Raw genomic sequence first — 17,369 nt, forward strand, 5'->3', positions numbered from 1 at the left:
TTACATATAAATATACTTATATATGGTATAAATAAATATATAAATATAAATTTATACATATATAGATATCTGAATAAGTTTAAATATAAATATATAAATATATATGTTTTTAGGGACTCCTGTGGTTCCCCCCATTACTGAAGCAAACTGTGTGTTATATAATCTCAGAAGGGAATGGCTAAGACCTTTTCCTTCATCTTCTCTCTTTCCTGGTGGGATCTCTTGATTCGGCATACGAAGGGTAAGACACTTAGGTTCCTGTATCAAGCAGAGCCGAGGGTCCTTAGCTGAGAGGGATCCTGTGTGTGCTCTTGTCCGGGGTCCTGGGAGAGGCCGCGAGAGCAGCTCCATTTAGCCTGTGCATGAGATGAATGAAGGCAGAATGAGATCCTTCCTCAGCGCCACTCTTGTGGTGGGAGACGTGGGGACGTGGTGTGGGATGCGGGCACGCAGCCTGGTTGATCCTGTTTCTGCTTGCTGAGGCCTCCCATGGCTCACGTGAGTCATCTCTTTGCAGCAAAGGCAGCTACAGTGGCATTTGTCAACGTGGGGTTCTCTGTCTCAGGTGGCTGCTGCTCACCAGCTAATAGGTAATTATCTAGTCTGCCCCTTATGGGGCCCTATCTAAATAAAATCCAATAAAGCCCTTATATAAATGAGTTTACCAAATAAAACCTGCTCCCAGTATGCTCAGTTCTGTGATATTTTTTGCAGAAGTGCATGGTCTCAGTTGAGGTTTTGTTTAACAATCAAAACAAATAAACAAACAAAAAAAACAATCAAAACAAATAAACAAACAAAAAAACAAACAAAAAGACACCCCTTAGTCTATATGAAAAGCTACCCAGGGTAGCAATCACATTCCTAGCAAATATGCTGATCTGATTGCCTGCCCAGCAGCCATTTCATCAGGAGGCGATGCTAACACCACAGGAAGGCAGGGCAGGTGCAGGGCAGGTGCAGGGCAGGTGCAGGGCAGAGCTGGGGAGAGAAGGGAGCAGTCCTGGGCAGCTTACTATTGCCAAGCACCTTACAGATGTATTCTCTTTGAATCCTTACAACCTTCTGCTATAACTATCACTACAACTTTAGAGATGAGGAAAAGACATTTGGAATTTATGAAAAGAAGGGACAATATATTACCGAGGGTTAGTGAATTTTGTCATTAGTCTAGGAGGAAATGACATCTAGAATTGATAAAAAGAAGGGACAATATATTACTGAGGATTAGTGAATTTTTTTCATTAGTCCAGGAAGCATTGATTTCCCCATTCAATATTGCTATAATTATTAGATTAATGGTGTCAGTGGGCTGTGGTCCCTCATGCATTAAATTTACTCCTAAATCATTTCTTATAATAAAGTATTATAGCTCATTATGACAGGAGCAGAGGGAATCACTCAATGTCAGAATTTAATTTCCCACCCAGGCCTGACTATGATGGTTAATTATCGATAGATATTTTACACGAAATTCCATCCACCCTTAAAAAAAAAGTGAAGCGACCAGATGTTTTGTTTTTGCCATTTTAACAAGTGCCTAATTGCAAGAAGGGAACTCTTTCTTTATCTCTTGGCTGCTAGGTAAGAATTGGAACCATCTGCTCTTTACTGAACATAAACCAGCTTGGGCCCAGCCCACTGTGGAGACTCACACTGAGGGATGGTTTCTTCCTCTGGAATACGTCTCCACAGGACAGAGGGAATGTTTACAGCCTTATGCAACAATTTAAATAAAAATTAATACGAAAGAAAAGCCCTGTGCTTTATTCTCTGGATCTTCACAATCCCCAAACAGAGATAAATAGAAATAAAGAGAAGGCAAGAGATTTAGCAGCAAGATTTCCTTCTGACTGTCTAAAATCTGAATTGAGAAAAAAAAAGGAAAACCTTTTTGAAATTTCTCTTTTTCTCAAGTTTGTATAATTGAATTTTCTTGGAATTTACAAAGTTACAGTGTTTAAATAAATTGAAATCCCTCTCAAAAGTCCTTTTCTTGCCAACTGTAATTAGCTTTTAATTACTTTTCCTCAGCCAGACACCTCAGTTCTGACGCGTTAATAGAACTGAAAAGTGGAAGCAGGGTTCCAAGTAGAGAAACGGCCGCGTAGCCACTTGAGTGAGGAGATTTTTTGTCTTTATCTGCGTGCGTGCTGCAAGGCCAGCACTAATGGCAGCAAATCCTGGACAGGGATCATCTTCAATTTAGAACTTTTAGTGTTTCTTTGCTACTTGCTTCTTGAGGCGTTTGAAACTCTGATAGCTTAAGGGAGGCCTTCCCACTCTGGGTGTGCCCCCAGCAAACCAGCCTCACTGTATAAATGGAAACTGAAAGCCTTAGGTAGGAAAGTGACCATATTAGCAATTCCGATGAAGCCAAAGCTGATGTCCTACATCATTTCACTCTAACTCTGATGGCTGCCTGTCTGAAGCAAGGATGTGTCCGAGGCAAGGATGTGTCCTTGGCAAAGGCGTTCAGAGCAAGTACTAGATAATTGACTGCAAATAAAAAAGCTTCTTTCACTTGCTCTTCCTTTTTCCTCAGCTGTCCTGCCCAGCCCTTCTGGGTCTCTTCCCAGTCTCTGTTAAAGATAAGGCTAAGCCCGTGACTGAGGCTGCCTTAGTCACCAGCCTGCTGTCCTCAAGGATAATTCATGAAACAGCTTTCTACAGGGAGATGGTGCAGTCGCATCTTTTACGTGTTCAGGACAGTCTTCTCTAGATGAGTTAAGGAGGATGAAGGGCGTGTATCTGAAGTCTGGTTCTTACAGGCAGCAACACAGAATAAAAATAAAATTAACACATAGTAAACATTCACCATGTTGCAAGCATTGGGTTATCTTCTCATTGGAATCATCATCGTCACTCTTGAGGTAAGGGCTGCTTTTATCCTCGCTTAACGGACAAGCAAACTGAGGTTCAGAGAGGTCAAGCAATTTGCTCAGGGTCACAGAGCTAGGAAATGGCAGTCTGACTCCAGCAGTTGCTCCAGCAGCTGCCTCATTGGAGGAATAAAAATGCGAGCACACGGATCTGACCTCTTCTGGCAGGAGCAGCCTAGGTTTCCAGGCCACCAAAACTCAGTCCTTTACAGCAGTCCCCAACCTTTTCGGCATCAGCAACTGGTGCTCCTATGAGAATCTGATGCCCGATGATCTGAGGTGGAGCTGAGGCCGTGATGCTAGCGCTAGGGAGCGGCTGCAAATGGAGATGAATCTTTGCTCGCTGGTCCGCCGCTAACCTCCTGCTGTGCGGCCCTTCCCAACAGGCTACCGATCAGTACTGATCTGTGGCCCAAAGGTTGGGGACCCTTGCTTTAGGACACCTCCACCCATGACATTATAGCACTCATAAGCTCTTGCAGTATATACTAAATCTGATTTGTATTTATTTGGCCACAGAAGTCCCCGGGAAGGCATATCAGGATCTACTCGACTCATTAAAGTCCCGTGACTTTCTAGCTTCTAACCTGCCCTCACTTCAGCAGCCCATGTGCACACCGCCTCGTGTGGTGCACCTGAACTGCTTGTGTTCCAACTGTCCTGAAAAGTGTCTGGGGCCTCAGTGAGTTTCCTGGGCCACAGGCCATGACCATGCGTTTTGCTATAGAATTGAGAACCGGGGAAATGAGAATACCAACTGGATATTTGATATTATTAAGGCAATACTACCGTTATAGTGTTAGTTGGGATAATTGTATTGAGGCCTTTTTTTTTTTTTTTTTTTTTTTAAGGAGTCCTTCTCTTTTACAGATTCATGTAAAAATAGTTTGCTGTTGGATTGGAAATGGGGTGGGGGAGTGGATGAAACGAGAGTCAGGCTCTAAACAGCAAACGTTGAAGCCAGTGAAGCCTTCATGGGAGTTTATCAAACTATCTTCTCCACTTGTGTTTGTACATGAAATTTTCCATAATGATTTTTTTTTTTTTTTTTAAAAAAAGAAGGTTGGATCTGATTGAAGGAGAAACCAGAAACAATAACCTTCAGAAGCTATAGTACGGGGTGACTGCGGAAAGAAGAGCTTTTCTCCCCAATGAAGATCCAAAGACACACTGAGCTCCATGACAAGTGAAGGGCCTTTTATTCAGGCAATGCATTAAAAATTAGTTCTACAGGATGGCAAGGTCAGAAATAAGCATACAAAGCCAGAGCTCGTCCACATTTACACATTTATTTGGGTTTAGAGAGACGACACAGATAAAATACTTTGATCATACACAAGTTTATACTTGGTAAGAAGAACAGGTTGCCACACGTTTATATTTTTAATTTTTTTCTGTCTTTAGTAATGGAATAATGTCGGGGGGTGGCGATGTCTTTCAGAAACACCAGCTGGGAACGTATTTCGGCACGCGTACTTAATAAATACACAGTTTTGAAAACAGGAGAGCACGTGCAAGATGATGTACAGTTAGGGTCTTTGATTCCTTGTCCTGCACTATATTTACACCTGTGCTTTCTTTGGCCACATTCCAAAGAGTAACACCCGCTCTGAACCCCAGCAGGGACCATGCCTGCAATTTTGGCCGTCTGCGACATTCCATCATCGGTTTCTTCTGTTCTCAGAGATGAAGGAGCATTCGCCTTGCATTTGGCAAAATCACACGATTCTCGAAGGAGGTTTCTCAGTGGGGAGCTTAGTTAGCCGAGGGCATGTCCTGTATTAGAGCTCATGTGAAGGGCGTATAGTTTAGCAGAGAGAGGGAGAGAGGGAGTATAGGAACAGATGCGAACGTAGTTCTCAGAATATCAATACAGCTACCACACATAAAAAGACACATCAATAATATATTGTACAAGCTTTTACAGCAACACACGTTGATTTGCAACACTGTACACGGTTCAGACCTAAAGTGCACAACCCCAGTCTGAGGTGACAAGACAGTACTGTCAATACGATAAAGGCAACACATTTACACACACAACTGATTTCCTTGTCTTTCCTCACAGCCTTGTGACAACACGGAGTCACTCCCATTTCCACGTCTTGGATTAAGACATACCACACTTTTTTTTTTTTCAAGTATTTTAAAATAATAAACATGATATTGCTATATAAATGGAAATGATCATGTCAATTCTGATAGCAGCTAAAACTAAACTTTTCTAAAATTTGGAGAGAATGGTCCCACATCAAGGCCTTTACTGGGAATTTTGGCTAATGTTCAAAACTATCTCCCTCCCTCACGCCTTCCCTCCTGAGTGGATTATAAACCTACTCAAAGGAATGTTTATTAAAATACTGGGACCTATTAGGCTTCTATTTACCTCTTTCCCTGCGCTATGGTTGGTCAGGATTTCACGACATATGGTTGAGCAAAGCTCCCAGCGAACTTGGGGAAGGAGCTAGAAGGCGCAGGGGCGAGGAAAACAACCTATGGTTAAAAGCTATTCCCGGTCTATACAGAAGGGCAATTGTTTCTAAATTTGTGCCTGCAGTCTGTATATGAGTTCTCAGTCGCCTCTACTAACACTCGGGGTCTGTGGCTCCACAAGTACCTATGGGAGCTCCTGTCAGCTCACGTCTCTCCATCAGGTTTGCAGGGGCAGAGGACACTTTTAAAATATTTTGAATTCTAAAGATCTTTATAATCTCTGCATACTCTGGTCACTTTGGATCTTAATGGGAGATAGAAAAAAGATCTTAAGATGCTGTGTCTCAGTCCTAGGTGAGGAGTCCATTTCATTAGAGAAAAAATAACCACCCATGGAGTAGAAATTAGTTCTTTGGGGTCCCAATGATGGGGAGCCTAGCGAGAGAGACTTTTTTGGGTAGGAATGGGGAGGAAATGGGACTAAACAATTCCCCGGGAGGTAAATGACTCCTTCCTTCTAGGATGACGCCGTTATTCTCACACAGACTCTTCTTCTTCTCCCAAGGCTGACATTAATTTGTTGGGCTGACCACATTCTGGAGTGTGCTTCATTCGTCTTTGCTCAGGCGGATTAGATTTTATTTTTATTTTCCCTAATTGATCCAAGTGATCTAATCAAAGAATACAGTTTGGGAAGATGCCTCAAGAACCAGCATCAAATTTCTATTCAAAATAGGTTGAATTGGAAAGCAGAATAGAGACAATTACCCTGATTTAGTCTAAAATGAAGCTTGGCCTGTCATGGTTAACCGGGAAGAGAATTTTGTTGTCAATCTGATCAGTCACATTAAGGAACTTGCACTATTCTATTCTTTTGTGTTTGTTTTGTAATACTGACTTTAGATGATAAGCCATAACACGAATAGAAAGAAGGTGTTATACCTTTTAACAATTTTGTGGGCCTATGGTTCAAAAATAACTTTGCTAAGTGTTTTCTTGTGCCTCCATTAAAAGAAAGAGAAAAAAAAAATCTGGCTTAGTTTTTATATCTGCCCCTGCAGTTTGTGTAACCCATATAAAATAAAAATCTATGTTACAAAATAGGATTTCTTTTTAATATATATATTTTCCTTTTGTAAAATTATATGTATTTAAATACATTTGAAATGTTGCTATAGGTAAATTAGAAATTTTTTTCTAATACTATGAAAAAGGCAAGAGTTTTTATTGTCAACATATATTTTATATTTACTTTATCCTTTTTGCTGCACCCCAAAGAACCTTTTATGATTCGGGGGCGATTTGGCACTATTCAATCCTACTACTCTGAAGTGAAAATAAAATTTGATTTGCACACTATATTAAAAGTAAGGGAAGTATTTATAACAATTTTAAGCTTTTCCTTATTGATTAGAACACAGCCTTTTGTCACTAATTATTAGAGAGGTATTCTAAACTTAAGAAAGGATTTTTAAAAGGAGCAATGTTGGTTTGTTTTTTGTTTTTTGTGTTTTTTTGATTTTTTAACTGTACTCTACTTTGACACCACGATATAGAAATAGATTTACTCTGGAACAAACTACAAATACGTTCACACAGTTTGTGACAACTTAATTGTCTATCTAGAGAATTGAAACAGCTTAGCGAGAGAGATTATTATAAATCTTGTCCAAGGCGTTCTATTTCTTCAATCAGGAAGTCAATGTCTTGGTGAGTTGCTGCAGGATTCGAGATGACCATGCGGAAGAAATTGACCTTGTCTCCCAGGGGCTGGTAGCTGACCATTGTGGTCCCATACTCCATCATTCTGGCTTTGATCACTGGAGCCACCTAGGGAAGAGACCAGATCGAGATGGTGACTGTTTCCCCTGGGGACTCTCCCCTTAATCCAAGAACCCACTATCAATTAGCACTTTTAGTTTTTAACTAAACAATTAGAATCATATTTGTTTTTCCTTGAAAGAATTGCCTTCAAATTTTCCTGGAACTGGAGGACTGGAGCAACTCAATGCATCCAAGACCTTAAAGGTGATAAGGGGAATAATAAATGGCAGGCTCTCGGGTGGTTGCCCTCTTATCTTCGACTTTCTGGTTAGTGTTTTGTGAGAATGAAAGAAATCTGGTGTTGGTCCAAGGCTAAATAGTTTAGCAATACAACATTTGGGTAAGAGTTCCCCTCCCCACCCTCCATCCCCAGTAAATGTAAAAACATTAGAAATAAAATAGTTCAGAGAACAGTTACCAAGAAGTGAGCCTCAATGTAAAGTGAAAAATGTATGTGAAAATCAGCAAATTTTGAGACCCTAAAGCAATTTTTTTGAGCTGTCTAGTTTTTTTTTTTCATTTTCCTTTTGTATTACCTTAGTTTATATGATATTTTGAAACTTGTTTCTTAATAATGGTGAAGAATCGGCTGAGGCAAAAATCTGAACACGCAGGACTTACAGAAGTGGACTGTAGATGAGGTTTTACTTCAAGTATGTCAGACGGATGATGACAACACCGGCTGTCCTCGATCATGTATCAAATGAAGGTCAAATTCTTCTGCTCAGCACAAAGGCCTTTTGTCACCCAGCTCTGAGGACTCATCTTCCAGTGCTCACCAAAATAAACCTTCAGCTCTGATGAGACCTACTTATTTAATACTCCGGGAATGTACCACACATATTTTTACCCCTTCACACTTGTCCTTAGTCTTACCATGTCATACTTGTTCTCTTCGCTTAGAATCCATTGCCTCTTCCAGTTAACGTGTGACACATACTCCACTGCCACCCTTCAAATGCTACGCAGCCCTTCCTGATTTCTCCAGTCCACTAGCATCCTTTTTCTTTTAAGCCATAAATAGATGATCCCCATAGATTATGACTGTTTCTAATTTTCTATTGTCCTTTTACTTATGAGGAAATATGTGTTATCTCTGGACGTCAGCCGTAAGCTCCTAGCGGGAAGGCATGGTGTCTTTCACTTCTTTTGTTTCCGAGAGGCGCTGGTGCCTTTTGAGGGCTCCCCGAGTACTTATCGACTCTAAGGCATCCATTTAAATGAAGTCTAACTGTATGCACACTCTGTCCCCATATGTTACCATTGGAGGTCGTGAATACATCTGATCTTTCAAGTTCATTGCCACAAACACATAACCAGGAACAGTAGACACCAGAGATGTTTTAGACTCATTTTTGGATCTACAAGGTCAGCAACTCAGTTCAACGTGGGGACCATGCCTGCTACAACAGTTAGATCCATTTTAAATGAAGGATCTTTAGAGTCAAATGGAATGCAGTTATGAACGTGTCACTTTTCAGTACCAACACTTAAACAATCATTGGTTGACAAGAGGTTTTCAACTTCAAAGTACTAGCACACAATCAACACAGTTTCCACCAGGCCCAGGGATTTGTTAGCAACTGGAGTGGGGGGTCACACACACAAAATTTCCCTCTCACTTTCTAAGTTCTTCTAGCTGGGTTAATAATTAAATTTAACAGAAACAGATTAACAGGGGGAAATGTGCGAAGTTTATCTTACAGATGCTTGTTTGAGGGTGAGGAGGTATTGGGCAGTTGAGATTTTTACGCCATTCTGGAGCAAAAGAGAAGGGGGGTTTGTGGTTTAGGACTTCCAAAGGCAGGAATGCAATGCACAAGGAGATGCAAAAGCAAATGAGGTAAATAAATTTCCTTGGGCCATTTTAACAATGGGACACAGAGAGGATTTAGAACAAATGGGCCTTGCCAGGCTCCTCCCTGTTTATCACACACTAGTTTTTTATTAAACTATAGTTATCTGTGACATCTGGAGCTCCCTTCCTGGAGCAGGTCCTCTACGTAAATACCCCTGGGCAGATACAGGAGAAGGGTCTGAGTTTGTTTCTGAGTCTTTAGTTCCTTACTAATGAGCTTAAAATAATTTACATCCCAAAAGGCATATTTTAGGGTGGCAATCTCTGCTATCCTTCATTCCCAAAGACAAAGCCAAAGACAGACTTCGCCTTTCCCTTCATTTCACCTTCACCGCACATCCTGAACCTAATTCTTTATAGAAAAGTGTGGACAATGGCTCTAACGCTGAGATTTTCTGATTCCAGATTAACAAATCCTTAAGTCCCTTCCAAGCCTTTCTCTATTACATGGAGAGGTAATGCAAAAGGAATGTTTCTGTCGGGTTGATCCTCCTTTCACCCAGAGGATTTAGGATGTATGCAGAGCATCAAGCTCATCTCAGGAAATACATATAAAAAGAACTTAAATATCTGAAGTCTAAGATTAGGTTCTGAAATGGATCTACTGGAATATTCTAGTTTAAGGATGTGACAGTTATCACTTTGTGCTGGGAGGCATGGCAAGTCAGTGTGTTCCTGGGAAGAAAAATCCCAAATTAGAAAAGGAATTCCAAATTCATGGGTCTGCAGGAATTTAAGGGAAAAATAATCTTATAACTATTTCTTAATTTTATTTGTGCAATAAGTCACTCTTGCTCTTAAGAACTGATAAAACAATGGTATATTTTACTCAGCGAATTAAACCCCGATTTAGTTTTCATGGGCAATACAAGCAAAAACACATACGAACGTCACTAATTATGAAGGACAACCTCCTCTAACTTTTTAGATTAATGCAAAACAAAGGCCAAAATATGAATGGTAACGGCCGGCCATCATCCCAAACAGATTTCCACATAAAATGAGACAGAATCTCTATAGTTCCTGAAGCCAGCTAGGTTGGCAGAAATCACAGCTGCCTAAATACATATGACTGTTGGTTGTTCCCAGAAAATGATAATGAACTAAAATTAGCAGGAACATGGAACATCTACTTCATTACATAATTGCTAATTGCAGGTTAAGAAGGAAAATAAAATTCTGACTCTCTGGTGAATATATAGAGTTTTCACTTATTTTTGAACTTTTTTGGGGGGTCACATTCTTGGTCTTGTTGAATAAAGAAAAACAATTAAGAAAGAGAGAAGCTACCCGTTGAAGAATTCACTAGTGTCCTAATCAGCAAAAGATTTTTGGGGCTGCCTTAAGAGTTTTAGGGTATCATTTTCTCACTTGTGTGATTAGCTTTTTCAAGACAACAACCACTAGTCACAAGTCGAGCACCTGACTTGTAGCTAGTGAGACTAAAGAAGTGAATGTCTGGTTGAAGATAATTTTAACTATTTTAAATTTAAATAGGCTACTATTACCATGTTGGACAGTCTAGATGATTTGTTTCACCTCAGCTCTTTTCCCTGTGGGAGTGTGTGTGTGTGTGTGTAGATTTTATGGTCCATGGACATATATTTCAAGGACTTCATACTTAATAAGAAACTTTTCTGAACTCTGAATAATTATTGACATAAATAAACAAAAATTAACCTTGATATTTTATGTAGTTCTATTCTGATTTCCAATTCTAAACTGCTAAATTCTATCACAGTCAGGAGAATGGAGTCACAGGAGAGAGAAAAATTAGGAGAATTTATTTTGCAATCCCCGGAGACTTTCAAATTTAAATCGCCAACAGTATAAAAAGGGTTTAGTAATAGTCTAATCGCTGTCCCCCAGAAATAATCTCTATCCTCATCATAGTTTACGTGATGTACTAAAATCTAAGAGGCATTTGAAAGGACTTGTATTCAAATGGGGGAAACTCAGAGTTAACTTTTGCTCACAAAATGATGAATAAAGCCTTTCTGTTCTGTATTCACATCTTGATTCATTTCTTAGCTCAGTTAATGAATTACTTCAACAAATGTATTCTTTGTCTGGTCGGTGGGTTCAGTAAAAAAGTGAAAGCCAATAAGAATGGAAACACTTAATTTTTAACTAATTTGTCAATTAAATTAGCCATTGTTAAGATAATACACACCATGGAGAAACTACCATAAAACTTCCAGAAATAAAAAATGAGTTCTTTCTTCTCAATGACAGCAAGCCCTTTTTAAAAATCGGCACCTATCATGTTCTCTAATGAGACCCCCACCCTCACTCCCTCCTGCCCTTGGGCTTGATTTCCTAGAATAAACCACTTCCCTAAAATTGCAAACATGACCATGTTCCCTCCCACTCCAGCTACCGGCACCAATGGATCCCCTTTCTAGAAGCTTCCTTCCTCTTGGTCACTGCCTCGCAACCTGGGATACACATTGAAATCACCTGGGGAACTTTTAGAATCGTACCCAAGCTCATCCAAAACCAGCTGGATCAAAATCTTGGAGTGAGGCCTGGTCGCCAATATTTTTACTAAGCAAATTTACATATAGTTGTAAGTATAGTTTGGGACAATTCTAATGTGTAGCCAAGAATGTGAACCAATTCTCTAATTAGGAGGCTTGATTTAAAAGTCTCAACTATATGTAAGTTTGATTCTGGGTCTTCAAGGGCAGGTGTTAAAGTTTACAAGCGTTTCTGGAGGTTTTAAATCCACACGAAAATCCTTTTCTTCACTGAACACAGAAGGAAATAAAGTGTTCTGGAAGGTCGGTGAGACAGCCCAAGCTCCTTTGCAGTGAGGAGAGGGCCTTCCCTGCTCTGGAAAGTGACTGCAGAAGGTCCCCTCCTTTGTGGAAAATGGAAAACCAACTGACTAAGCAAGCAACCAGACAACCAAACAACCAGTGAACCAACTAACCAACCTACCAACCAACCAATCTACCAGCCACCCAGCCACCCAGCCAGCCAGCCAGCCAGCCAACAAACCAGCCAAGCAATCCTCTGAGATCCAAATACACATGATTATCCTTGTTTTCCATTCCTCCAACACTATGGGACATGGTCCCCTTTCATTTACCTCTAGTCAAGGCCCTTTTTGGTATATACCATAAACCAAGTTTTGCTTGATGGGAGCAAGACAGAATAAAAGAAAAGGAGTCTTATTGGCCACTGTAGAATTTACAGCACAAGCTCTTAGGCTCTGGGGTCAGCCTTTCATTGTAATTTTGGGAAAGTGGTTTTTTTCTCTTTGTGCTTCATTTTCCCCACCAGCAGAACAGAGAGACACCAGGATTTCCCACAGTACGTAGCTGTGAGAGTTAAATGATGTTACACTAGATCAACGTTGAGCCCGGGTCACAACATTCTAAAACAGTGGTCATCATTACTACTGCTCCTGGCCCTGTTACCTTCTGGGAGTCACCACAGCTCTAAAGAACCCTCAGGGCAGCCTTGACCTTGACATCTCAAGAGAGTCAACAGCAGTTTATTTTCTAAATATTTCTCATGCCTGAAGTCTCTTCCATGCTTGTAACTAAGCACCAGTGTTGCTTGGCAGGTCAGTCAATGTCAGCAAGGGTTCTTGCATTATGAATGCCAGCACAGGTTATCACCTAATTGCTTATTCTAAGACATCATAAATTCACCCTCGGAAAATAGAAGCAAGCATAGTTGTTAAAAGTCTAGCTATTCTAGCTTTCTATGCCCTGGATTTGGAGCCCAAGAGGGAAAGAGTCCATGCACCAAGGTCAAAGGCAGATCTCTCTTAAAGACCTATGAATACATCTTAAAGGTGACACACATGTGAAAGGCCCAAGGCATCCACCAACAGCCATATCTGGGAACTTGTATCACTTACCTTTGAGAGGCGACTCATTCTCTCTTCGTTGTCTTCCAGGACACGCAAACTCGGAGGGACATACCAGAAGCAGACATTTGTATGCTGAGGCTACAAAGAGGAAAGTAAGATTCACACTCAGCCCAAACTGGCAATTTTGAAAATTCCAAGGATATTTTTAATCTATTTGTTCTGCAGCTTCTGAATATAATTTCTATTTCTAAATCCATAACCACCTTTGGAGTGATTGACTTTCACAACATTATACAGAGTTATTTTTTCTGAGTTTGATTTTTACTCTAGCTCAGAACAGCTACCCCATCATCCCTCCTTCTGCTTGGTTCTGGTACCACTCACCGGGACAGAACATTATCGACATAAAAAATATCAGTGATAAGAACTGTAATCGACTAAACATGTTAGGATCATAGAAATCAGAAGACATACCTTTCCATCGAACACCATTTCATATCCTTCTCGGTTTTTTATGATATTGTATAAATACTCTGCCAGCTCCAAACACTTGTCAATATGTGCTTCAAACCCCGTAGCCCCCTAAGTAAGAGAAGAAGGAAGAGCCTCAGGCTAGCTGATAAAGGTGAGTGAGCACTCAGGCTGAAATGGAGGATCAATGAATCCTCCACACAGGTGGTCTTTCTACCGCTTCCGTCTCAGCATTGCTCCGGCACCTTCCTTACATAAGACAGTGTTTCTGGAGGATTTTCTGGGCATTATTTCTCCTTCAGTGTTCTCCTCTTCAGGTGCTTTTGTTCCCTTTCACATCTGTCATTACCGGTCTCCACAGCAACTCCTTTTGTTCAGAGCCTCCATTCCCCAGGCAATTATTTTGATTACTCAAGGGGAAAATTGGCCTCTGCCATTCATAGGGGTAATTATGGCAGTCATTAACGACAGGAGGGCTGGGCTATTCTTTCCTGTGTATAAGCAGCATCATCAGGGACCCCCCAGGACGCCTGCTTAGTCCCTGCCCATCACATGAATTTGCCATTTCCAGACCCCACTTTTGTTCACCAATGTACCTCCATTATAGAACAAACGGGGTAGGTGCTCGATGGATATTTGTTGAACACATGGATGAATGAATGTTAAGGGGCACACAGATGCTTTGTCAGCAGCCTGTCATTTTGCAAAGCTCATTAGATTTCTCCTCTGGGGATAACTGACTCATATGTGTATGATGGGCGAACATTATCACAGTGGCCTTTAGCTTCTAGCTCTGGAAGCCAGGGCTCTGGACTTAGGAAAAACAACACAACAATCTTGGACTAGAGCTGCCAAACTGATGCCAGGACAGACTATTCATCATTAATAGATTAAGGAATAGTAATTCATATTTAGGTTACTATTTTTCATGTGGTTTATCTCACTAAGGAGAAAATGGGGATTTACTTTAACATTGCATTCTCGAGGCAGATCTGATAACGGAGGGTTTACTGGTTAGTGTCAGGCTCCTCCTCGTCCTCCTCATTACTAATTTTTCACTTTGTTTCCTCATTCCTGAGAGCATGAGGGCATATAAGACAGGACATCATAGCCAACTCTTGCGGTTCTTGGGAGAGATGCCTTCTCTTTCTGTGGCTGGCGTTACTAGAGAGCTTTTGATGTGAGAAGATAATTATCCTCACCTCTGATCTGGAGAGTGGGACTGAGTTTATTACTTTAATAATGACTACCATTTCATTTTGCAAAAAATCCAGCTCTAAGTTGAAAGCCAAGTGGGAGTTTTTCCAGGTTTAGATGTCTAAGTATTTAGGGTTTTGCGTAAGGAATTAAGAGAATGTGTCCATAAGTTATGCAGCTGCTGTGATGGTTCTGTTTCCTCCTTTTATCTCCTCTCCTAGTGCTTTTATTTCAGTAATTTAGAAACTGGATCCTTTGCCTTTAGTTCAGGCTTCATTTGGTCCTGCTGTTTAATTCACACCTGATGTCCTCCAAGTCATTTCTCTAAGAACCAACTGGCTGCACCATGCTGGCGAGGAGGCTTCAGATGGAGAAGGAGCAGCAGGAACTGATGAACCGTGAGAGAAACACTTTTGTGTAAATGTGGCTTATGATTATCACCTTAATAAAAACACCCCAAGAAACAGAGACAAAAAGGACGATGCTGAACAATATTTAGAGATCGAGCTTTCTTCAACTTCCTAGCTGATACTTTGTAATTCCTACCAATTGATGAAATAAAAAGAAAAATCCCACTCCTTTTAAAACAGCTTGAGAGTATACCGATAATTCACATTCTTTGTTTTATTCATTTTTTAACAAATGAAAGCATCATTGACAACAGAATGAATCTCTTCTTGGGTGATGGGGACCAGGTATGTATCCTTGTTAGGCTCTGAATTTTTAAGATAGAAAGAGGTCCCCTGCCCAAGGGATGGGAGCCCAAGGGACAGGAGCCCACCCATCACACCAATATTGTGGGCCAAAATTACCTGAGGCCTCTCTCCAGGTAGCTTCCCAACACTTAGCAATACTTAGAGAAAATTTAGCTAGGGTAGATAGAATTATGGAGGCTTGCTGTCCCTGGAGACCATCTGAAAGTTATTTCCACCTGAAGCAAGGCCATCTTTTCTATTTAACCTGCTTTTTCTGGGGTGGATTTAAAGAAGATTCCATAAAGTCACTGTGGACCATATTGTTTCATCCCCAAGCCCCCTCTTTTTCTTGTTAATCATCCCTCCGTCTCAACTGCTTAAGGCAACTCAGTTTACTTGGAAATATTTTACAAACAACAGCATATGGAACCCATGGCTGTGGACATGGTCCATACCTCTTTACACAGACCTGAGGAAGAACCCGTTCTGTGGTCTAAACCCAGCATGCCTCGCTACTACTGTTGACCAAGCTAAAATTTGTCGGAACTTTCCCATGCACACAGGACCTCGGGACATGACAACTTCCTTCTAAACTGTCCCCTTCTCATTTCCTTTGGCATGTGCACTCTTAGTTGTGTTTTTCTGGCGTGTCCTGCTGGCTCTGGCCATTGCCTTTTGTGGGAGGTAAATGAAACCAGGTGGGAAGTCACCGATTTGCGACATTTAAGTTAGGAATCTGGTCAAAATTAAAAATAAAATCTTTGACCTTTCCAACATACATTTATGTTTTCTGAAGGCTACAGTTAGGTCCAGCTAGTACTGTGCACTATTAACTACAGTTTTCGTTTCCGAGAGAGGAGCGATTGTCTACGGTTAAATTCTGAGGTCAGTAGAGAAACTGTACAGAAGTAGGTAATTAGGCACTTCTGGAGTTTTTAAAAAAGCTTTATAACTAGAGATCGTTCCTTTGAAATGTCAAAAATAAGTTATCCTGATGGGTTTTACTTTACCTTTTTGATCTCCAAACATATGCTTTTAGGTTGCATTTATCTGCCCAAGTGACCAAACAACAGCAAAACACCTCTTAAACACCAGATGTTCTGCTATATACAGCAACATGGTTTTGTTTTCTAGATGAGTGAGCATTCAGAGCAATTTGGCTTAAGAGAAAAAAAATATAATGGGTTTTATTAAATTCTTGCCTGTGGTAGAATGCAGATATCTAGATATAGAATTAAAGAAACTTAATTTGGGGCAATTTTCACCTTGGAAATCAATTTTTTAACATGGCATACTAAGAGTCACCAAATACAGTTTGTGTTTTTAGTTGACATTCAGCTGATTCACACGTGCTCACCTTTGCTCTCCACATCAGCCATAACTTAAAAACATCAACGTGGCGTCCGCACTGTAAAGCCTTGTCCCCAGTGTCATAGGACAAGTCATAGTGTTTATCTTGCTGGAAGAGGTAGGAGGCGTGCATCTGGTTGCAACTCTGCATCAGTCCCTAGAAGAGAAGAGAAAATTTGGGAAACGCTCCTGACTTTCTCAGATGTTCTATTACATTTACATGGTAATGGAAATTATTAAGGAAAATTAAAAGAAAAGACATCGAATATCCCAGAGACAAAAAACAGTAAGAATCAAATGAAAAAAAAAAAATCTAGACAGGATGGGCTGCTGTGATAGGTCAGCTCTGTGGGATAAATGCCACAGAGTCAGACATCACCAGAAGTTAACTAGAGAAGGTGTTCATTAAAAAAATAATCATAATCATAGTGTGACGCTCATTCATTGGGAGAATATTCTGATGTTCTGGTTTTGTTGCAATTAAAACATTTTGAAAACTCTTTGGTCCCGTAAAAATATTATTAGTGTGATTCTTCTAGTGTTTCACTCATATTTAGCCCAAGTACTTTATTATTTATCTGTTAGTGTTTAAATTCTCTTTGGAAATCACAGCTTTTTAAGACAGGTCATTGCTATCATTTTTATATACTGACATCTAAAAAAATAAAGACATTGCTACTCTGAGATGTCTTAAATAACCCATCTGTCAAATGTCACGTTCCTCTCTCAAGAGTGCTTAGAACATCAGTACCGCACTTTCTTACTCAGTTGCAGTTAAAGTGGAAAGTTTCATTGTCGGTGACAATTAATTTTCCCTGGCACCATAAACTCAC

At 40.4% G+C, this 17,369-nt stretch overlaps 1 protein-coding gene across 2 annotated transcripts in view; it reads right to left on the reverse strand.

The window, feature by feature from the left end:
• Positions 1-6,280: 6,280 nt before the first annotated feature.
• The window catches only part of GAD2 (glutamate decarboxylase 2), a 68,336-nt gene continuing 57,247 nt past the window's right edge, over positions 6,281-17,369 (reverse strand). For both annotated transcript variants that reach the window (XM_036228095.1, XM_036228097.1), the window contains exons 13-16: positions 16,544-16,693; positions 13,298-13,405; positions 12,872-12,961; positions 6,281-7,145 (exon numbers count right to left, since the gene is read on the reverse strand). In XM_036228095.1, the coding sequence (XP_036083988.1) occupies positions 6,972-7,145; positions 12,872-12,961; positions 13,298-13,405; positions 16,544-16,693 (522 nt within the window). In that variant the 3' untranslated portion in view covers positions 6,281-6,971. The remainder of the gene's footprint in view (positions 7,146-12,871; positions 12,962-13,297; positions 13,406-16,543; positions 16,694-17,369) is intronic.

This window comes from Rousettus aegyptiacus, unplaced genomic scaffold, assembly GCF_014176215.1.
Source record: "Rousettus aegyptiacus isolate mRouAeg1 unplaced genomic scaffold, mRouAeg1.p scaffold_m13_p_10, whole genome shotgun sequence".
Classification (NCBI taxonomy): Eukaryota; Metazoa; Chordata; class Mammalia; order Chiroptera; family Pteropodidae; genus Rousettus; species Rousettus aegyptiacus.